The sequence below is a fragment of the Podarcis bocagei genome, assembly GCF_964188305.1.
Source record: "Podarcis bocagei genome assembly, chromosome: 6".
Taxonomy (NCBI): Eukaryota; Metazoa; Chordata; class Lepidosauria; order Squamata; family Lacertidae; genus Podarcis; species Podarcis bocagei.
This window is the reverse complement of record NC_138130.1, coordinates 67,324,651-67,348,904: the sequence shown is the minus strand read 5'-3', so window position 1 is coordinate 67,348,904 and position 24,254 is coordinate 67,324,651. Positions and strand designations below refer to the sequence as shown.

General features: G+C 42.6%; 1 protein-coding gene across 4 annotated transcripts in view; it reads left to right on the top strand.

Moving 5' to 3' along the window:
* EPHA6 (EPH receptor A6) overlaps window positions 1-24,254 on the top strand; it is a 367,313-nt gene that overhangs the window by 337,101 nt on the left and 5,958 nt on the right. For all 4 annotated transcript variants that reach the window (XM_081198943.1, XM_081198944.1, XM_081198945.1 and 1 more), the window contains one exon: window positions 23,965-24,114. In XM_081198943.1, coding sequence (XP_081055069.1) covers window positions 23,965-24,114 — 150 coding nt within the window. The remainder of the gene's footprint in view (window positions 1-23,964; window positions 24,115-24,254) is intronic.

The window sequence follows — 24,254 nt, the reverse complement described above, 5'->3', positions numbered from 1 at the left end:
CTCATCCTGAAGCAAAGTTCTTAACCCAAGGTAATATTTCTGGGTTAGCGGAGTCTGTAACCTGAAGCGTATGTAACCTGAAGCGTATGTAACCCGAGGTATCACTGTAATCTGAAGATGGTCACTCTTTATTTTGTGGGGGGTTTTGTACTGTTATTGTATACCCTCTGCAACTTTTGTTAAAAGGCTTCCTAATTTAATTGACAAGTATTTTGATAGATAAAGTGGATGGGGAAGGTTCAAGATGTTCAAACTAGACATGAGGAGAGCTCATGTGGGCTAGTCGCCCTGGCCCCACTGCGTATGACCACCAGCTCACATATTTGGTGACCATGAGAAAGGGTCATATGACTGTAGTCCTCCTACGTGAGAGTGTTCCTGACTGGCCCATTATCAGAGGCAGATTTAGGTCAATGCAACGGGTCCCCCCATACTGGGTGCGGGGGCCAAGGGGGTGTCTTCCCATTTCCTTCCCAAAGCCTAGTAAAGTGCTTGTCCAGCTTTGGAAAGGAGGCAGAAGGGCTGAATGACACTTCCACCTCCTTCCCAAAGCCCGGCACCTCCCTTACCCTGCTTTGGAAAGCCAGCACGAGGACTAGGAGGCATAGGATCCAACTCTTAGGGGCAGTGGGGGCCTCTGCCCCTACAATAGTATATTTGAGGGAACTGGGCCCCCACAAAGTTGCTGGGCATTCCCATTCAAATGGTGTGTGTGCACTGCATCATGTGATCAGTTATGTGGGGCGGGGCTTTCCTGGGCCCCCACAATATTTTATTCAAGTTGGCACCCCTCCTAGAGGGCATCCAATTTTTACCTTGCATGTGGCGTTGCAATACGAAGGTCTGCCCCTGCCATGATTCCCATCACATAGAAGAACCGTATGCCACTGTGTTCATGCATGCACACAGGTGCTATATCCATGACCAGCTCCCTAAGGGGCACAGCAGCAGGCACTTCAGAGGCAGGGCCAGTTCACACTACTCCAAAGCCCTTTACAAGGTTTTTCAATGGGGGGGGGCAGTTTCGTAAACCTTCATCAAGGCATTAAAATTATTGCTCCTTTTTGTACATCGTTGCTAAATGCCTGGATTGTGTTTGTTGATGTGAAGCAGGCTGGCTACAATAGTCGTGGTGATGGTAATTCATCATAGCAGGGGCTTGAGTTATTTGAAATGTTCTTCCCTTTTGATTATTACTCACTCATGAAGGTCCCTGCACTGTATGAAGGTGAGTCCACTACAATATTTGTAATGCTTACTACATGGATCTTTCCTCTCACTGAGGGGAAAGCTCTTCACTATTGTCATATCTGCAATATGGTCAATAGGTGTGAATTTTTCACACAATATGGGCATTCCATGGGGTCAAAAGATTAAAAACATTTCCCTCCCACTATCCCTTCCTATGGAGCACTATCATCTAACCTCTTCTGGAGTTAATATTTGAATTGGATCTGAGATATATGTGTCAATTTAAGAAGCATTTCAGCAGATTATGCATTAACAGAGAAGATTGTATTAAAAAACCAAACTCCCTGAGGTGGATTATCACAGCTTTTTCTGCTGATAATATTGACATATAATCTATCATTGTGCCCCAACACCTCAGCATTGCTTCTGAAAAAAGAATTGCATTCCCCATGTTTCCATGAATAGAAGAAATTTTATTATAGAGGAGGTAAATTGAGAATAGAAGGGACATTTTAAAACTGTATTTGATAATCGCTGGAACAACTCCTTGTGCTGCTTCAGTTTCAAGTCTACTGAGGCAAGACAAAAAGCTACATCTGGTGGCATTCAAAAGTCAAAACACAAGGGCAACAGAGGCAAAGTCCAGAAACTGGTGAAAGTCAAAACAAAGGTGTGGGGTGTGAGAGGTGTTGTACAGTAAATTGCTACATCAAAAGGAAAGCCGGGTGCAAGGATGTTGTTCCAGCACTATGTGCCAGGAACCCTGAGCCTTCAGAGCCCCACCCAGAGCACAGATGTGTGTGTTTGCAGGTACTGGACATCTCAAACTGATGTATGGGTCCTAACTTGTATTTCATTAAATATAAAAGTAGGTGAGTCTAGGTAACATATGAGAGACTGGGGGGAGGGAATCTTCACTATTGCATTGTTCATTATTCTTAAAATTGACACAGTTATTAGTGTTTTTTTAGTATCAATTACAGCAGTGTAAGTTATTAGCAGAAGCAGTTACAATAGATTTGTTATTTTGTACTGTGGCCTGGCAATATTTCAAGTATAAATTGGGGTTGGACTCGATGGCCCTTGTGGTCTCTTCCAACTCTATGATTCTATGATTCTATGACTTTCCTCTTAGTAGAAATAGCCCCTTGAACACGTGTGTGTGTGTGTGTGTGTGTGTGTGTGCGATTCGTTCTCCGCTACCTATGCTTCATTTTATTAACTCTATATTTTATGTCTTTATTTATTAACTCTATATTTTATGTCTTCAGATTAAGAACAGGATGCTGCCTTTTACCAAATCAAATTATTAATCCATCCAGCTGAGTATTGCTCATACCGGCTGGCGGTAGATCTCCATGGTTTCAGACAGGGGTCTCTCACAGCCCTACCTGGAGATGCTGGGGATTGAACCCATGTCCCTCTGCATGCGAAACAGATGCTTCACCACTGAGCTATGGCCCTTCCCCGTGGCACCACCACAAAATAAGAGGAAAGCAAATTAAAAGTTGCTCATAATAGCAATGGCTAAAAAGTAGGAAATGCCTCACTGTGTAATATCATTACCAAAAATAGCTAACAATAGAAAAAGAGAGTGAAATCTTATCCTTGTGTTCCTCGTAAATTATTAAATAAAAGTAATGGATGCTGTGCATACAAAGCTCCTTCTTAAAGCCTTTTGTAAATGGGTGCTACCAAAAGCAATGGCTCAAGGAAGAATCCTCCTCATAAAGTATTTAAAAGGCTTACTGCTTGCTCCTTGAAATAAATAGTTGGAATCCATTAAGTTAATACATGAGGTTTGTATTTTTTTAAAAAAGAAAAAAGCAGATTACTTTCCTGCTGATTGTACATTCCAGTCATCATTAGAAGATGAAAAATTAACATATTTCTTATGCAGTATAAGGAAAATAAGTTGTTTCGTAAGGACTTTGATAAGCAGAATAATTTACAGTATCTTTTCTAATAGTAAGGTTGCATATTTGCTTTATATCATGGGAAAATAAATCCTATTTAGTATGCATGTCCCAAACAGGACAATTTCAGTGAGAATGTTAGTTCCTATAATGTATAATATTAGGATTATGCTTATATAAAAGAAACTATAGTTGGTTATTTGATTATCAGTATATGGGTGACTGCAGTCTCAAGATCCAAGGGATGATTTCAACTAATGAGTCTTGTCAGTGTAAGCCCAAGCAAAGACTTCAACTCCTCCTCTGTGTGCCCTTTATGCCCCCCCATTGACTTTCAGGGGCTAAAGAGAACAACCCAGAACAGCATGTACGGTAAGGACAGGGAGGGGGTGGTAGAATGCTTCTTTATTTGCAATTCATAGTTGTTGTTAAGATTGGCATACCTATGAATCAGCTGCTTGAATGAAGTACCTTAGTAATGACCACTCCCACATCAAATGGGGGTGCCCTTTGCGTGGTCGCGCACAGCCCCCCGGATTCCAGTGCGACTTCTGGTAGTTCAGGCTGGCTTCATCCTCCCCAGGCTGGATACCTGGAGGTCTCCGCCTACCTCAGCCAATTGCCCTATCCAGCCTGGAGAGGCGTTGCCAGGGGATTAGCCAGGTAAGGAGAGGGACCATCCTGCCCACACAACGGAAGGTGAATCTTACCTGCAAAGTGGCAATATACCCTTAGTGATACTAAATGACAAGCAATGGTGAAATAGATTTATAACAGTGCAAGACTGTACTGTACATGTTTACTCTGAAGTCCTGAAACTTAGTCCCAGGTAAGAAGTGCTACAGGAATGCAGCCCACATTGCTAACTCAGTTTAAAAAGTAATAACAAGAAGGAAAGAACACTGTGCTAATGTTCTAGAGCATGGGTAGGAAAACTAAGGCCCAGGGGCCGGATCTGGCCCAATCGCCTTCTAAATCTGGCCCGCGAACAGTCCGGGAATCAGCATGTTTTTACATGAGTAGAATGTGTGCTTTTATTTAAAATGCATCTCTGGGTTATTTGTGGGGCATAGGAATTCGTTCATTTCCCCCTGAAAATATAGTTCGCCCCTCCACAAGGTCTGAGGGACAGTGGACCGGCCTCCTGCTGAAAAAGTTTGCTGACCCCTGTTCTAGAGGAAATCAACCTGATTGTGCCACATCCATTTTCTTCAGGAGGGCTTCTGTGGGCAGCATGGATTATTCATAATCTTCAGATCTGAAGATTTCCTCCCACCTTCGTTTTATCATAACAAAGGTGCCAAATCAATAACTGTGAGGGCAGATGGGTCATTGGAGAAGATAAGTAAAAATAATTAAAGCAGCATTAACAAAGAAAACATTGTGGTATCGGTAACATAATAGGCATTCCTGTTTTTCCATAATACGATACAATATGAAACAAAAACAATTACAAAGTTTTCCAAAGCTACAGCAATCCAGAACAAAGTATTGCCACAGGTCTATAGGTGTCCATGATGTTCCCACTGTTCATTCACTCAGAACTACCGCAGTTTTCATATTGTCAGTTAAGAGGTCTTACACATCTGTTTTGAAGCATTCAAGCAGACATTAGTCATATGAAGTTGCTGACATTTATCTTGTATTCTAAAAATTAGAATTTATCAAGAAGCCACATTTTACTGATTGAACAGGGGGGGGGATTATTCTGTGCCACAAAGTGGGAAAGAGATACAGTTGTAATAACAATTTTTAGCAAATAAAAGATACAGTACTGTATCTGTATCTTTTCCTATGGGGAGAAACACAGCTTAGAGAGGGAATGTTTTGCATAGAAAAAGGCAGAATGGAGATGGTTAAGGAGCTATATTTCCTCATTCCTCTACACAGACTTGTAGTCTCTTGTGTATGAACACTAGGGAGGAAAGCTACCCACACACCTAGTCACCTCCAGTTTTAGTGTTGTTGTTGTTATTTATTACCCGCTCTTCACTCTTAAGTTCCCAAGAGGGTTACAATATTAAAATACAATATTTGAAACAGTTTACAATTTACAATTAGAACCTACTGAGAGTGGATGCATTGGAGCTATTTTCAGGTGACATTTTTGATAGCAATTATTTTACTCAAGCTCATTTTTCTATTTCCTTCTAAAACAATAATTGCCTATAATGAGTAAATATTAGGATACAACTTCATTGATCAAAGCAGTAGGGTTCGCCTTTTACCCACACAGTGCAAATGGCTGTTAGTGCTGTTCCTTGTATGAAAAGAAACTAGGCAACAGAACAATGATTTGCAAGAACTTCAGAACTGACTAAAGAGACTGTGATGATAATGGTTATTATGATGATTATATGCCATGCACTGGAAAGATTTCTTAGTTTTGAGAGCAAGTTGGCCTGGGAGAGTGTTCCAAGCACGCTCTCCCCACTTCTGACATTGTTCTGCTTGTTTAGCCCTTGTAAGCGACTGTAGGTGTTCAGTACTGCTGAATGTCATCTGAATGTCAAATGCAAAAACCTTTGATCAGTTTGCCAGCATCTGTTTTGTCACTTTTTCCTCCAAGTGGGTATTTATTATTAGTATTAGTATTATTCATTCTATTAGCAAACATTTAGAATAGCAACACAGTATTAGGCATATAAAATAAAACTGAAATTATTCATGTGCAGTAGGCATACAATATAAATAACTTTGTCAGAAAACAATACTCATTGGAGAGGCAGTTTGATGGAGCAGAAAGAATAGCTGCTGTGAGACAGTAAACTATAGTAGTTAGCACCAAACAGGTGAATCTGTGGTGCTTCAGAAAAGGGGAGAAGGAAAAAGAGAAGGTTTTTCTGGTGTGTGTGCTGGCATCAAAGAAGGCACAGTCAGTGGGTAGTGGCAAGGCAGGGAACAAAGAAGCTGAGTAGCCAGAGAGCTTCTATAGAGGGGAAAGAAAGAAAAGAACAAACACTATGTGTAGAACAACATATTTTCCCCGCAGTCTGCTACTGTTGTTCGCACAAAGTAGGGGCACATTTATTGAGCTCCACTTCCTGGATTTTATAGATCGGAACCAATATGTCTCATTTAAGAGGTAGAAAAGCCCTTTGCAGATGTCCATATTTTGTGCACAGTGGGTGGCTGGTGTCCAAATCATGTCAGGCTGCTGATATTCATGCACTGGACTCAACATTTTCATATGGATTATGTGCAGTTAGAAGCCAAAGAACATAGGCCAAAACCTATATGATCCACATCTTATCTTTGTGGTATATACCAGATGTGCTTTACACATGTAGGAAGATATGCAGATACCAAGCTGAGTGCACTATGGGGACAGTAGGGGCAGCCAGAACCCTATTTCATCAATGGCGCATACAGATTGAACATCTGCACAGATTGTGTCAGAAGCCAACTGGGTTATATGTGATTGTTCACGATCCCAGTCATATGCTGCCCTGCCCTCTTCCTGACTAGCATCCCTCTATGTTCATTCACTTCTTCGATTGCCTTGTTAATGAGAGAGCCCATGATCCACTGCTAGAACTTTGTAATGTTAGCATGTTAGGGGTCCTGATTTCAATTCTTGGCATCTCCAGTTAAAGCGGCTCTCAGATAGCAGGGCTGGTAAGACCCTGGAGGGCTACTGCCAGTCTGAGCAGACAACCCTGGACCAACAGGTCATTGGTCTGAATCAATACAAGATCACATCCTACTTTTCTTTGCTAATCCATACAGAAGCTGAATCCGAGTATGTCACATTTCAGAGCCTGCCTACTTCGTAGTGCAAGGTTTCCCCATCCTTACCCCCTTCAGCAAATTGAATCAAATTATGAATCCAAATTCTCTGAGGTATATGAATATATGAATGCCATTCAAACAGGGGACAGTCCACTGTAAAATAAGATACATGGCCACCGCACAGTGAAGATTAAAAATGCCAATTGGAGAAAATAAATTCAGCTATTCAAAGAGCTTTCGGAAACTTTTGTTTTCTAATTAGCAATAGTTATGGAAAATACTATGTAGAAATAGCTATTGACACAAAAGATTGTGTTCTTTACAGCGTGGAGGCAGGGAGGAATAATTATAACAGTGTTCTCTGTAATGTTTCATTTAATTGAAGGGGCCTTTTGAGAACAATACAAAAACAGAATTTTTCTTCCAGACTCAAGGTTTCTCATGGTACATTTGGTATGAATGCTATGAATGTCAATAAGAAAGCTTCAACCCATAGCTCTTTAACAGTCCATAGATAAAAATTCCAGTGTCTACTATTTCTTGTAGTTACATCCAGCCTAGAGCATCCTTCTGTTTCGGAAAGTGCCCAGAAATAGCACATCCTGTTAAAAGCCTTGAATTATTTATGATAGAAGAGGTCTTCAAAAGTGCAAGACTGCAAAATTGCCATTTGATTTTCCTTTGCAATGCTGTGTTTGTTTACATTGACCCCCATTTAAGAGGTGCTAAAACAACTGGGATATTGGCCAAGGTGTTTTCTTTTCTTTCCATTTTTGTGCGTCACAATTTTGGAATACCTAAAGCCAGGGGGGAAGGTTCAGATATTTCCACATGAACCTGCACACACGCATGCAATCAGTAATTGGGCCATGTATCTTTGCTTCCTTTGTTTCAGACATCAAAGTTGTGTGGTCTTATTTTTGTCGATAAGGACCCATTGACCACCACATTAGTTTCTTTAAAAGAAAAGGGGGGAAGGTTACCTATTTCTATCTCATTATGAAGGCAACTTTTAAAGAAAATTAAAACCCAAAATAAATAAATTCATACCTAGTCAAAGCAGTGTTGTTTTCCCCCAAAATCACAGTTACTGTTAACATTTCACCCGCGTAGATGCACAGATGTGAAAACTATACATGATGTACCTTGCCTAATGTAGCACATGCTGTGCTGTTCAGTTCAAAAGCAGAGGTACTGACAGAAACGATGCAAGGAGAGTCAAACAGTTCAGCGCCTGCTGTTCACTTGGTACATGAAATCATCAAGCAGCCTTGAGATCCTAGAGAAGTTTACCCACTGACTATGAAAAAGGACAACATTTTAATCACAAAACCTTATCCCATGCCCTCTATAATTCGAGTAATCAGTCCTCTTTCTCACAGACAGCCAATATAATTTATTGTAAACACAGCAAATAATTACATAATTCTAAAAAGTCAACAAAGGCAGATTTTATGGCAAATTTTTACATATAGTCTTCCATTTCTAAGCAACTTGGGTATTGTGGGGAAATGGTTGGATAACTGACGGGAATAGGTTTTAGTGCTTACATCTTCATATCCGTTAAGAGAGCTGGGATAGCACAGGAGAATGTGTGTTGGGATTGACCCCAGAAGACTTGAATTTGAAATTCTTCTCTGCCATACTTGTTGGCAAGCCACTGTATTTAGCATCAGTCCCCAGGAAATGTTAACGTTACCACGGAGATGAAATGAAGCTGTACAGCATAAGAAGTGCAAAACGCTTTGTACATTAAGACAGTGAGCTTTGCAAGCCCAGCTGATCTTCTGAATACTTTCCACCACCTTCCAAAAACAACCCCTTGCACTGCCCATAAATTGCTGTCATAGCTTGGTGCTCCTCTGGGGGTAGCATTTTATATAGCACATGGGGCTGCTGTCCTGAGGTGCGGGGAATAAAAAAAATGAATCCACTGCACCTAAAAATGCACCTAAAAATCCTTAAAATGCTGTAGAAGTTGTAATAAAAAACAAGCTTGTATTCCCATGCATCTCACTCGACATTAATCAGCCTTTTCATACTTCATTCTAGAATTGCCTTTACTAGGCAACAGTAGTTCATTTTAATTTACTTGACAGTGAAACCACAGCCTACCAATCACTAAGTTCTTTTATTTGACAACCAGATCGGAAGTTCTATCTTTGTGTGAGCAGGTGAGAATTCCTAAAGAGCTAAACATTCCCTTTGCCTTACCTTCTCTTTATTATCTACATGAATGTGTATGCCATATGCAGGCACTGCAAAAGTAGGGCTCTATTCACCTAGTGGGAAACCTCCAACCTGAGGGCCTAATTTGGCCCATCAGGCTTCCCTATTTGTCCCACGTCACACCCACACTGTGACATCAGGCACAGGGCAGGTAAACCTGAGAGGCCAAATTGAAAAGGAAGGTTCAGGAGTTCACTCTAAGTACACTCCTTTCCAGCCACTGGTAGAGTTTAATGCTTTTTGAATTTGAGACCTTTTTCTGTCAGCCTGCAGTAACTGAAAGAAGTGTCAGATTGCAAAAGCACCAATTCTGAGGAGGAAAGGAAGAAATGGGGGGAGCCATTTAGAATGGGCTACTGATTCTTTCTCCCATTCCATAATAATAATTTTACTATTTATACCCCACACATCTTACTGGGTTGCTCTCGTCACTCTGGGCGGCTTCCAACATATATAAATAACATTAAAAAAACTTCCCTATACAGGATTGCCTTGAGACGGCTCGGGTCAGATAACTCCATAACCTCCAACATTTCTCCAATGAAAATAGGGTCCTCTTAAGGAAAAGCAGGACATTCTGGGATCAAATCAGAAACCAGGATGGCTTCTCTAAATCAGGGATGGCCCTGGAAAATAGGGACATTTGGAGGGTCTGCTTTTTAATATATCCAGTGCATTTTCAGAGATTACTGAACTGAGGAGAAAGAGGGAACATATGCTTCTTTTACAGTACACAGAAGAGACTTCCCGCAGAAACTGCGCTTGGACTATTAGGCAGAATGTTCCTATAATCCCAGCACTAGCAATTGCTTGTACCCCAGGACAACAGTCAAACTAATTTGGATGCAATTTAGCCAGATGGACACACTTTATTTACATGAGATTTGAATGCTAGGAGCAGTATTTCTTAGTAAACATCTATTGTGATTGGTTTCTTCCTGTGAACCTGTACCTAAAATGAAGTGCTTAAGCTGATCTAGCTGAGTGTTCAATTAACATGCAAAACTAAGAAATAACCCTACTAGACCATTTGGGGACTGTTTCAGATTGAAAGGGAAACTATGTATAATTATTACATGTTTTTACAGTGGTACCTCGGGTTAAGAACTTAATTCATTCCAGAGGTCTGTTCTTAACCTGAAACTGTTCTTAACCTGAGGTACCACTTGGGGCCTCCCACTGCCGCCACACGATTTCTGTTCTCATCCTGAAGCAAAGTTCTTAACCTAAGGTACTATTTCTAAAGTTTTGGGGAAAAACTTGACACCTTTAGAAACAGATGGGTTTCAGAAGGAAACAGAACTAAATGTGGTTAAAAAAGTGAAATACCTGGGGGTCAATTTGTCTTCCAAAAATTTGAATTTATTTAAAGATAACTATGAAAAATGTTGGTCAGAAGTTAAAAAGGACTTAGAAATCTGGTCAAGATTGAAACTTTCCTTGTTGGGTCGAATTGCAGCTATAAAAATGAATGTATTGCCAAAGATGTTGTTCTTGTTCCAAACCCTACAGATTGTGGACAGAGTGGAATGTTTTGGAAAATGGCAGAAGGATATCTCTAAGTTTGTTTGGCAGGGCAAAAAGCCCAGGATAAAATTTAAAATATTAACTGATTTAAAAGAAAGAGGGGGATTTGCCCTGCCAGACTTAAGGTTATACTATGAAGCAGCAGCCTTCTGCTGGATGAAGGATTGGTTTTTATTAGAAAACACTGATGTCCTAGATCTGGAAGGGTTTAACAATTCTTTAGGATGGCATGCATATTTGTGGTACGACTAGGTAAAGACTCACAAAATGTTCAAAAACCATATTGTCAGGAAAGCATTATTTTTTGTCTGGACTAAATATAAAGACTTACTAGAAAGCAAGACCCCGAGATGGTTATCTCCAATAGAGGCCAAGGCCCGAAAAAAACCCAATATGGAAGCCGTTTGGCCAAAATATTGGGAAATAATAGAAAAAGCTGGAGACAATTGGAGGTTGCAGAGCTTTGAAAAATTAAAGAATAAGGTGCAAGATTGGTTTCACTATGCTCAAATTCAAGAGGTTTTCAAATCAGACAAAAAAACAGGATTCCATGTGGAAAAATCGAAATTAGAGACAGAATTGTTAGAACCAAAGACTAAGGTTCTTGCAAGAATGTATAACTTGCTGCTTAAGTGGAACACTCAGGATGAGACGGTCAAATCAGCCATGATAAAATGGGCACAGGATATTGGGCATAACATTATGTTTGAAGATGGGGAAAGGTTATTGTCAGGGAACTGACATCGGAGGAAAGGGAGATGGAAGGACTCACAGAGGCTGGGAGTGAGTCAGCAGCGAAAGCAGGGACCAGCAGGGGGAGAGAGGGTACTCTGGAGGAGGATCTCATGAATGCTGAGAGAGACGCAGCAGCCAAAGCAGGAACTAGCAGGGAAGAGGGAGGGATGAGGGACACGTCCAGCAAGAACAGCGGGGAGGTGTCAGAAGCTCCCATAGGGAGACCCATGCTTCGCCGGAAGCTGCCACGTCGTGAGTCCAGGAGACGCGTTTCCGTTAAGGAGCTTCTATGCTGGAAGCGCTTCCGCAGACAGCCACTGTCAGACTCTACGAGTGATTAGAGCAGACATGTCTGAGGAGCTCTGTCACACACAGAGGTTTGTGGAGCCGCACAAACTCTGAGGGAGCACGATTTTACGCACAAGCAGCTAATCATCCCATCACAGCAGTCTGACAGTCTCTGTACGCTGCCTGTGCAGGAGAAAGCATCATGAGCGACCCAGCCGGAACCGGAGGAGCAGGGGTTGGAGCTGGTCCAAGCTTGGAAGAAAGATACCGAGCGTTGGAAGTCCAACTTGCGCTGCAGACGGCGAGGCTTGAGGAGAGAAGGGCTCAGGATGCAGACAAGAAGGGGAGAGCCACCCAGTTCCCCAGAAAGGTACCAGGATTGGTGCAGAAGTTTGGGGGGGACCCCAAGGACTACCATGCCTTTAGGACAGAGATGCAATATGCCCGTAATGTGCAGTTTGATGAGTTCCCTGATGAGGAATCGCGAGTTGCTTTCGTGATTGGGCATCTTGAGAGGGGCGCGCGGGACTGGGTTAGACCCCTGATGGCAACGCACAATGACGTCTTAAAGGACACTATGAAGTTCTTTCGTGCAATGGATATCATGTTTTCCAGCGATATTGAGGAAGGGGTGGTGCGCAGACAGTTAATGGCTTGCAAGCAGGGAAGCCGATCTGTCCGTGAGTACTGGACTGAGTTTACCATGCTGGTTCACAGATTGGGGTGGGATTTATCGGCGGCACCCATTCAGATGCTATTTGAAGAAGGTCTTTCTTCGGCTGTGAAAGACGAACTGTCCCGGAGCCCCAGGGCGGTGTCTATGGATCAGCTGACCAAATCTGCGCTGACCATAGGAGCGCGCCAGGAGGCAAGAGCCTTGGAGAGGCGGGAAGGGAGAGGGGAACGTTGGAAGGAGTTCCGCATTCCAGACATTCCTGAGCCAGCTTTCCCGCCGGCAGAGCCGATGGAAATCGGAACAGCGCGCGCACGCGCAGTTTCAAAGCCCAGTGAGGGGGCTAAGAAGGAGGGAAAGGGCGCCCGGAAATGCTATCTCTGCCAACAGCCAGGCCACTTTGCCAGAGTCTGCCCCCAGAGGAAGGAATGGCAAGGGATGGTGGGAGCTGTTGAGGGAGGAGAGCAGGGAGAAACGGAGCAGGTAAAAGCCAACGCCTGGTTGCCACAGTCGGGGCACTGCAGCCAGGCCAAAGAGCAGTGAAAGTGCCCGTGCCAGAAGCTCCTCAACCTGCTCTAGTGATTGAAGTGTCGCTAGAGCTGCAAAATGGACACCCCCTAAAAATAAAGGCGCTGTTGGACTCAGGCAGCTCCTGCAATTTTATGAGCAAGGAGTTTGCTGCTGAACACCAGATACAGACGATCCCTTTAAGCAACCCCCTGCAGGTGACCACGATCGATGGCAGGGAGCTGTTGGGAGGAGGAGTCAGCTTGCAGACCGTCCCAATGATAATGAGGGTGGCAAGGCACACAGAACTGATAGCGTTTAATGTGGCCACATTGGGAGGCGCTCCCATTATTTTGGGAATGAGCTGGCTAGCTCTACATGATCCGCTGGTTGGCTGGCATCAAAGAGTGGTTTCCTTTGGTTCAGCACATTGCTTAGAACACTGCAAAGGGGAAAAGGGTTCAGCAGGGGCCCAAGCCACCCTAGCAGGGACTGAAGTAATGGAGAAGGTGAAGGTACCACCCCAGTATGCAGATCTCAGTGACGTGTTCAGCGAGAAGGAAGCTGACCAACTACCCCCGCATAGGCCCTTTGATTGCCAGATCAATTTACTCCCTGGAGCACAGCTTCCTGTAGGCAAGTTGTATGCCATGTCAGACAGAGAAATGCAGGAGTTGCGGGAGTTCATTGACAAGAACCTGAAGAGAGGCTTCATCAGAGAGTACAAAGCAGCGGGGGGTAGCCCAGTGTTTTTTGTGGATAAAAAGCACACGGACAAGCCGAGACTTGTATGTGATTTCAGGCGGTTAAATGCAGTGACAGAACCAGTGGCTTTCCCTATGCCCAGGATTGATGATATTTTGACCAGGGTGCGGAAGGGAAAGATTTTTACAAAGCTGGATCTAAGGGGGGCGTACAACCTGATACGTATAAGGAAAGGGGATGAATGGAAAACCACCATGTTCACCCCTTTGGGGGCATTTGAATATCTCGTTATGCCTTTTGGATTACAAGCAGGCTCAGCGTGCTTTCAATCGTTTATGAACCACGTACTGGGTCCTTTGCTCTACAAGAATTGCGTGGCCTTCCTAGATGATGTGTTGGTGTATTCGGAGAATGAGGAGCAACATGTGAGAGACGTCAGAGAAGTGTTGAGCAGGCTGCAAGCCAACAGGCTGTGGGTGAAACTGGAGAAGTGTCAGTTTCATACCAAGGAGGTGGAATTCCTGGGGTACCTCCTGTCAGACAAGGGATTGGCCATGGATCCCGGCAAGGTTCAGGCAGTGCTGGAATGGAAAACACCCAAAACCAAGAAGGATGTGCAGAGGTTCCTAGGGTTTGGAAACTTTTATCGTAAGTTCATCCGAAACTTCGCCCACCTGACGGCGCCCATTACGGACTGTCTCAGCAGTAAAAAGAAGTTTGTTTGGACTGCGGAGGCAGAGCGAGCGTTTGAGGAACTGAAAAGGGCCTTCGCCTCTGAAGGACAACTTCTGCATGTGGATTTACAAAAAAAGCTGAGGGTCGAAACAGACGCATCTGACAGAGCCATAGGGGCGGTGCTTCTTCTTCTGCAGCCAGGGAAGGAGGAGTCAGAGTGGCGACCGTGTGCCTTCTTTTCGCGAAAGCTGAACAAATCCGAGAGGAACTACACGGTGTACGACCGGGAACTTCTTGCCATTCATGAGGCTTTCCGGAGATGGAGGCACCTGCTAATTGGTGCACAACATAAGGTGCAAGTGTGCACGGACCATAAGAATCTAGAGTATTGGAGAACTGCGCGAGTGCTCAACCAACGGCAGTTGAGATGGGCCCAGGAGTTCTCCAAATTTAACTTTGAGATTTGTTACGTGCCAGGCCCAGAGAACGTTAGGGCGGACGCTCTTTCACGCAAACCTGAATATTTGGAGGGGGAGGGAGCACCCGAAGAGACCCATGTCATTCCAGAGGACCGTTGGGTGTGTGGGGCGGCATTGGTGGGGCAAAGGGAATTGGTAGAGGGAACGGTGCATGATGAATACGCCCAGGACAAACTCAGGGGTCTCAGGAGGGAGGGAGACAAACCCGGGGGTTTTGAGGAGAGAAACGGGGCGTTGTACTACAAGGGAGCGTTATATATACCTGAAGGTGAATTGAGGGAGAAGGTACTCAAGCAACTGCACGATAGCCCCACAGCAGGGCATTTTGGGCAACACAAAACCATGTGGCTGGTTACCAGGGAATTTTGGTGGCCCAAGGTCAGGGAAGATGTGCGGGAGTATGTGAGAGGGTGTGACCAATGCCAACGAGCCAAGGGGGAGAGGCGGGCACCGGCAGGTTTATTAGAACCACTACCCACACCTGAAAGACCATGGGAAACAGTGGCAATAGATTTCATGACTGATCTGCCAAGGTCCAGAGGGAAAACAGCCATCATGGTTGTGGTAGACCTGCTCACATGCGGTCACAGCAGAAGAAACCGCTAAATTGTTTGTAGAAAATGTGTTTAGGTTGCATGGCGCCCCCTTGAGGGTGGTTTCAGACCGAGGGAAACAATTTACTTCCAGGTTCTGGAGGAAGCTCATGAGCTTACTGCATGTAGAGGTTAATTTCTCAACTGCCCGACATCCAGAAACCAACGGGCAGGCGGAAAGAGCTAATGGTGTCCTCCAGCAATATTTGAGGTGTTATGTGAATGACAGAGAGAATGATTGGGTGGAGAAGCTGGCGTTGGCAGAATTTGCCTACAACAATGCCCTCTTGGGCATCGTCGGCCAGAAAGTGTTAAAGAAGGATAGAACTTTCTTTATGTATGCAACTACAGCAGCAAGAATTCTCATCGCAAAACATTGGAAGACACAAGATTTACCCACACTGGAAGAGTGGCAGACGCAATTGATGGACTATATGGAACTAGCCGAAATGACTGGCAGAATCAGAGATCTGGGAGAAGAAACAACGGAGGAGGACTGGAAAAAATTTAAGGACTATTTACAAAAATACTATAAGCTATATGAATTATAAGAATTTGCATGATTTGGAAAATATAGCTCCAGCAACAAGACTGAGTGATATGAGAAATTAAGTTATAATTATGAAAAGATCAAAGTTTAAAGTAACATTATATTTAATCCAAGGTAAAAGTAAATTGATAATAGGTATCTTAAACTTAAAATGTATTATTTTAAAAGTACAAAGAATGCATGAAACAAGGTAATAATTTGCTGACATCTTTATTGTAAAGAATGCAGGGTGAGGGAGATGCGGGGAAGTCCGGTTGGTGATGGAAAAATGTTCTTGAAAGATGGATTTCTTTCTTTCTTTCTTTTCTTTTTTTGTTATATTTTTTTCTTTTTTCTTCTTATATCTGCCTTTATATTTGTATCTGGAAAGCAATAAAAATATTTATTAAAAAAAAATAAGGTACTATTTCTGGGTTAGTGGAGTCTGTAACCTGAAGCACCTGTAACCTGAAGCGTCTGTAACCCGAGGTACCACTGTATTCTAAAATTTTCATAGGGTGCTTTAATTTTACGTGAATGTGTTTAAGGAACGTACACTTAATTCCTGAATGCAAATTCTTTAGATATTAAGGTTACTATAGCAACCTTTAAGAATTTCAATATTTTAAAATTCTGTTTATCCTGAAATATTTTTATCTCATCTTTTGTATGATCCATGAAACTCACAACAGCATTTTGAAAACAAAAGGCTGGATCTAGAGGTCACGCCTGCTGGGAAGAGCATTCCCTGAGTGGGAGGTAGCATTTGGAGCTGCAGGGAATCAGCAAACGTTTCCCACCACCCACCCTGCCAGCAGGATCTGTTCACAGGATAAAAAGCCTTTTCACCCACAGATGGCAAAGTCTGAATCTAATCCCAAATCCAAAGCAGTCTGGAAGGTAATAGAGGGTCCAGGTTCTGAAGGGTTTAAATGTTTTGGTCTGACACCTTGCACTCGATCCAAAAGCTAATAAGCAACCAGTGCAGCCACTAAATGATCAACAATGCACATCCCACATGTGTTGGACTGGAACCTGGAGATCAGGGTTAAAATCCCCACTTGGGCATGAAACTCACTAGGTGAACTTGGGCCAGGCACTCTTTCTTAGCCCAACCTACCTCATTGGGATGTTGTGAGGATATAGTGAGGAGGGAAACATGTAGATGACCATATCATAGACCAGGGCTGTTTTTTCAGCCGGACCTCAGTTCCGGCACCTCTCAGGTGGGAACCATTGTCATTCTCTTATAGAACAAGGGAGATGTTCGTGGTGAGTTCCAGTACCTCTTTTTCTATAAAAATTGCAGTCATAGACCATAATCATTTGTCCATCCGGACCAGTACTGCCTGACAAAAAAACTCTCTAAGGTTTCCAGCAGGGGTCATTCCCATCACCTGTTACCAGGTTCTTTTTAACTCAAGATGTCATTGACCTTGGGGCCTTCTGTATGCAAAGCATATATTCAGTCACTGAACTGGGGTCTATTATGGTAGTGGTTTTCAACCAGTGTGCCGTGGCACACTGGGGTGGCTTGAATGATGGTCAGGGGTGCCACGAGCGACACTGGCCTCTGTCCTTTTTTCCTTCCCTCTCTCCTCTGATGCGTTCTTGAATCTCTGCCTCCCAAAGGCTCTCACAGCTGTTTGTTGCAACAGCCCTGGCTACAAGCTCAGCTGGTGAATGGTGCCTCTGGGGCTGGTCAGAAGGTGCTGGCTGTCAGGAGCTGAGGTGGCCTTGGAGTAAACAAGCAAGCAGGCGAGGGAGCCCAGCCAGTCAGTCCACCAGCCCTAGCTGTTGGGAATGCACAGACAAGTCCCTGTGAGGCAGTGTGAGGAGGCACCTCTCTTTGGGGCAGCGGGGGCAGCTCAGAGACCAGGGGCTGCAGCAGCTGCTGCCCAGAGGACGCCCAAGGAGAGGGGAGAGGGGAGGAGGCTGAGGGAACACTCCACAAGGGAGGATATTCAAAAAAGAGTGAGAGGCTGCCAGCTCATCAGGCAAGTGGTGACGTAACTGGGCTCCTGAGCCCCACAGGGGTGCTGCAAAAGGAATGTAGTTGGTCAAGGGAGCCAAGGACTCAAAAAGGTTGAAAATCTCTGTATTATGGTATTCATTATGCCTCTCAACACCATTTGCTGGGAATCACAGGTGAGGAAAGTGCTATTGTGCTCATGTCCAGCTTGCAGGCTTCCCATAAGTATGTGGTTAGCCTCTGTGACAGGGGGCCGTGAGTGCTTTGGCATTGACAATAATATATCTGTGGGGCTGGGCCCCCACAAAGGCAGTGGACAAAGTTTAAGCCCTTCAATGCAGGCACCCACAATCTTCAGTGTGAGGTGGCACCTATGCTCTGTGTGAGCAGGAGGCCTGGTTAGATGGGCCATTAGCCTGATCCTGCAAGTTCATCTTAGGTTCTTATGCTCTTTTCCCATGAGCAAGAGAAAGATGCCTTTGGAGAAACAGCCTTGCAGTATTCATGCTTAGCAGATATTATGGGGATACAAAATCAGGCACACAAGCCTCTGAAATCCAGCAAGCTCTCTTAGCAGTGCAAAAAAAACTTCCCTGTGCATTCCTAGTAGCTACTAAATCATATATTTTTGTAATACCCCTCCTACCACCCACAAAAAAATCCATATGTTCTATGCATTACAGTACATTCTGTATGGCTGAGGACAGATATATTTTAAGGGCTTCTTACTACAGCCACCTGCCTTATCTGTGCTAGTCCCATTCACTTGCAGCCTCTAATATGCCTAGAAGGGAAGGCAATTCCTTCACAAAGAAAGGGAAAGGTGGCATATAAATGGCATACAGTCAGAAACATGACTGTTGTGAAATAAAATCATTTTTTCTTTATTTTTTTAAAAAAATCCTTGTAATAGTAAATTATTTAGTTGAATAGATAAAAAGAAAGAGAAATAACCAGGGCTAAAGCACATATCAGAAAAGAAAAGAAAGCATTACATAGGTCTGTTTATCTCTGTTCTCATGCTAAGTACTATTTCAGTTTTACTTTTCTGATGAGAATGTTCCACAATACATTGTTAAAGTAGCACCGAATAGGTTATAGAATATAAACATAAACATCTCATGAGCAAGATATGCTGATGACATACTAATGTGTCATTGTCATCGTTATCATCACCCCAGATGATGATGATTTAATATGATGTATGGTCAGGGACTGATGACCTGATGATATATTGTTCAAAGAATTATACATGTATATAAAACTGGAAAGAGACTTGGCTGATTTATAGGATGAAAGGTCCCTTGATTCTATATCTAGGGTATGCTTATATATTACACAGTCCCAAGGTGCTGGAAAATGTTTTAGAGGCCTGTCCAGTACTGTAGCAAGTTGCATTGTATGAACTGGATTCTAAGATGCTGTAAATCAGACCAATCTCTACAGACCTCTGCAGCACACATTAATTTAGCAGCAGCCAACATAACTGAATACAACAGTATTCATTAAAAAAGATAAAAGAGCACAGATAAAGAGTTACCCTGAAAGTGTCTCCTATTCAAATACCTGAAACTGATACAGTTCTACAGTATTATTTAATCCCAATTTTATCCACATTTCCATGCCAAAGTTTTCATGATATTAGTAGGTAGCCGTGTTGGTCTGACGCAGTCTAAGTAAGTAAGTAAGTAAGTAAGTAAGTAAGTAAGTAAGTAAGTAAGTAAATTGTCCCTTAGCACCTTAGAGACCAACTAAGCTTGTTCTGGGTACAGTGGTACCTCTGGATGTGAACGGGATCTGTTCCGGAGCCCCGTTCGCATCCTGAAGTGAACGTAAGATGTGACTGCGTGTGCGTGGGTCACGTTTCGCTGCTTCTGCACATGCGCATGACGTCATTTTGGGTGTCTGTGCATGCGTGAGCGGCGAAACCTGGAAGTAAAACGCTCCATTACTTCCGGGTCACCATAGAGCGCAACCCGAAAATATTTAAGCTGAAGCGTATTCATCCCGAGGTATGACTGTATAAGCTTAGTTGGGTCTCTAAGGTGCTACTGGACATTTTTTTTTTTCATGATATGGTCACTCTATGATTAAACAATTTGCCAGTGATATTTTTCAGTGAACTATAGTATTTGCCCCTTTGTATACAGAAAGCATCAATGTTTGTGGCTCAGTGAACTAGAAGTAAGATAAATTTATATACGTCTCTAGCTATGTTGATGTGCCATACAAAATAGAGACATGAAACTCTTTTGAGGCTTTGGTATGGTCTGTCATTCCATCGTCTTAGACAGTTCACCGATCTAAACAATTAGCTCTAAGAGGCAGTTAGCAATTATAAGCATCTGGGATGAGTCCTTTAGGGGACTGAAGCTGATTTTTCCAGGCTGCATCTGGTAGAGTGTGCAGAAGGAACAGGAAAGAGGTAGATCTGGATGTTGAAGGTGAATCTGGCACCGTCTGGTGCAAAAACCAAGAATAAGGATAGTTTTCACCTGCTTCCTATACTTAGCTTTGCTCTGTCCCATTCACAATCTGTTGACTGAGGGAAGAACATCCTGCTAGGCTGCCTGTGGTTTACAGTTCTATTCCTATTACTGATTCTCACTGGCTCAGGATTTTCTTTGGTAGACCAAAGTTGTAGTAATGGCCTGAGACACTTCATTTTTATCCTTGGCATGTCATTTGTGTGACAACTCTGAAAAATGGCTGAGGACCACAATACCTCAAGGACCACCTCTCCCCATATAAACCGACCTGGACTCTGCGACCATCATCTGAGGCCTTTCTTTGTGTGCCTCCTCCACAAGAGGTCTGGAGAGCTGCAACACAAGAATGGGTCTTTTCTGCCGTGGCTCCCCATTTGTGGAATGCTCTCCCCAGGAAGGTTCATTTAGTGCCTTCATTATACATCTTTGATTAATATTCTATGACCTTTTAGTTTTAACTATCTAGTGCTTTTTTCCTGTATTTTTATCTTGGGAATTGCCCTGAGATCTCTGGATGAAGTGGACTATGTGGCAGTGCTGCTAACCATCTCTCAGAAGTCACAACTTGTAAGGCTTGATATGGTAATATTGCATTTCATTTTCTCCTCCACCTTTCTCAACATATTTAAATTTTAATATAATATTGAGAAAGATGGAGGAAAAAATGAAAATGAAATGCAAGATAGGGCACAACAGAATGGTTCTCCGTCTGTTTCCCAGAATTGCAGACCTGCGAGCAGCCTATATTCTTGCTGCTCTACATCTCCCCATCATATATCAATCATTTACCTTTGATACTATTGCCATTTGCTTCATGCTTGCTACATTCCTGTACAGTCCTGACAGCTCGCATAGTCTGTTGACATGTAATGGCCATTAGAATCACTGAGCATGTTCACTGATTGTCCCGTATCTCCCAAAACAGATGGATCCTAACCCAACCCAGTTCAGTGGTATTAGTAGATGTTGTAGCAGAAAACCTAGTAGCAGTTGGTAGGGCGGCGTTGATCACCTGGCTTCACCAACATGGAGATTGCCACTGGTAACCAAGAAGGGGAGGGGTAAGGCAGCGGGGAGGTTGGTGTGCTGTAGGAGCATCAGATGCCTGGTGAGTGATGTAACCCCATCCTGCCACCTCCTACTGGCCATAGCTGTTAGCCACTGGGTAGCTGCAGATATGTGGAGCATGGTCTCACTGGGTAGCTGCAGATATGTGGAGCATGGTCTCAGCCTTCCTATTTCAAATGTGATAATGCTGCAGGTTAGAGAGCTACAATTTGGGTTTATAGAGAGCTGGACTATGAGAACCAGGAAAACTTTGATTTCAGTCATATGGGTCCTGCTGAAACAATATTCTGCTCTGCTTGAGTGATCTGGCACTCCACTTACTCATTAGATAAGGAGTTTGTGGCAGCACATAGTGGCATCTTGTCTCTGAGCTGCAATCAAGAATAATTCAGGAGGCAGCAGATGAAAACAGACTACATCATAAGCATCTGAATAGTACTACTACTGCTGTGTTATAACAGGAAAGCAAAATTAGCATTTCCCCAAGTTCATTATAAATTTAAGAAATGAGGTAAAATGCAGCATGGCTTCAGAAGGCAAGAGGGGAAATGCTTGCTCATATGAAGTTTTACCATAGGAGGATAGTGACAGTTTTGATCGATCGGCTGTAGAAATTACATGTTGATAACAATGGATATTTATTTTAATTTGGTGATGGAGCACATTATATACAATAGAGTTTAATAAATATTTTTAATATGAGTATTATCAGAAAGAAGATGCCCAGCAGGGCTAGAGTTTTTTATTACTTTGATCGAGTGCTGGAAATATTATTTTAGCTGTGCAGAAGCAAATGCGCCCTTCTATTATTCATGAACAGATCTTATTTAGTTTCAGCCTTTCACTTTTCTATACAAAAAGTGTAAAAGATTTTTTACATTAAAATATACTTTACAAAAGTAATTAAGTAATGAAGTTTCCCATTCCTGTGCATATAATGACTTACACAAGTAATTCATTGTCTGTATGAATATTAACAATATAATTTCCTTTTGCTATTAGCAGTAACATAAGAGATTGTCTTATGTCACGATGCTGAGCATGAATAGATGCACCTTTATGAATTTTGTTAATTCTGTTTTGCCATTCCTTTTTCTGTTTGTTTTCCTAATATACAGGAACATTGGTATGTATTGAGAATAATCTAGGCAGACATTCTTCAGAATGATCAAGTAGGTTGCTTGCCTTGATTGGAAATGCTACTGCAATTCTGAATTGGAAATTAAGCACATCCTTAAACAGAATCAGAAAAACACATGAAGCAGACATTGATGTAGATGTAGAAAACGTATTCACCATCCTTCCAATGCACTTGCATCACTCAGGATGGCTGACAAGAATTAAACATAAAACAATTCCATAAAAGCCATAAAAACCGCAGCAGATCAAAGCATTCTAAAAATGAGGGTCTGCTGCAGAAAAATCATCTGCCTAGCAAGATAAATGCTCACTGGAACAGGAAAGTTTTAACTAGTCAGTGAAAAACAATAAGAGAGTGGGGCAAAGGATTAGAATACTAGGGAGAGCTCTCTGAATTAGTCCAATGTCCCATCTAGTTCAGCATCATGGTCTCGCAGTTGCCAACCAGATACCTCCCCTTTAGGCTTAAAAAAAATATTTTTTGTACTTCTGAAAACCTTGGGGTTCCAAAAGTCTTCTAATGTCTCCCTCTTGGGCATGGAATCTGCCATGTTGGTGGCATAAGCTTTAATGTACTAGAGACCACGTTGTCAGGTGTGTGTACGCTCCTCCAAGCAGTCTTACTCCACAATAAATCTGCAAGTGCTAACCGTGTCTGATCAGAAGTATGTCCTATGGAATTTAATGTAAGGTTACCAGATTTTTTCAATGAATCCAGGGACACTTCATTGAAATGAGTCGGAATGATAGGATTTTGTCAGGGGACTGATTTGTAAATCTGGGGACTGTCCCTGGGAAACGGGGATGTCTGATAACCTTAATTTAATGTGGTTCTTAATTCCAAATAAGTAGTGTTGAGATTGCAGCTGAAGATGCTACAGGACCTGTTTTTGATGCAGCAGATTAATATAACTCCTTCTTTTTCTAAATTAACCAAATTTCCATCTTGTAGTACATGCACACACACATATGTATGTGTATACATGTTTTGCATATCTACACACACACATACACACACACCCCTATGATTTTAAGATGCAAAATATGCCAGTCGTTTCAGGATAAACCTATACTGAACACATCAGTTTCAATGAGATTTCTGCTTATGTGTGCAGAACCACAGCTTGTTTATAACCTACCAAGGGATTTTGGAATATATTAAAAATGAAACCTTAATAATGATAAATGTTAAAGGAAATAATAATTTCCACCCTGTTCAATTGGCTTTGTGTGCTTTGTTTCTGCAGTTATTCTCATTATATTTGATGAGCTTTCAGATATAGCTTAGAAGTTATTAAAGATGCCACAAGATGTGGTCTGATTAATTATATGAATGTTAAAGAACATAAAATGCTCTAATTGTGATACTATTCAAGCAGTCTCAAATTAGTAAATGAGATTTCAGGGGAAAGCTGGTATTTCTGTCAACAGCCAAATAGATATTAGATTATTCATTAAAGAACAGAATGCCTGTTCTCAGAACTATATCTTGATAATTTTTCAATGTGTTTTCCAGGGTGGAAAAATTCCCATAAGATGGACAGCCCCTGAAGCAATAGCCTACAGGAAGTTCTCTTCCGCAAGTGACACATGGAGTTATGGGATTGTCATGTGGGAAGTAATGTCATATGGAGAGAGGCCATATTGGGAGATGTCTAACCAGGATGTAAGTATTTTCTGGCAAAATTAGTTTATATAAATGTTCTTGAAAGTGGCAATGCTTACCGCACTGATATTGGATTCAGGGCCAGCTCACCCATGTAGCAGGGTGAGACAGCTGCCTCTAGCGACAGATGTGGACCCCCT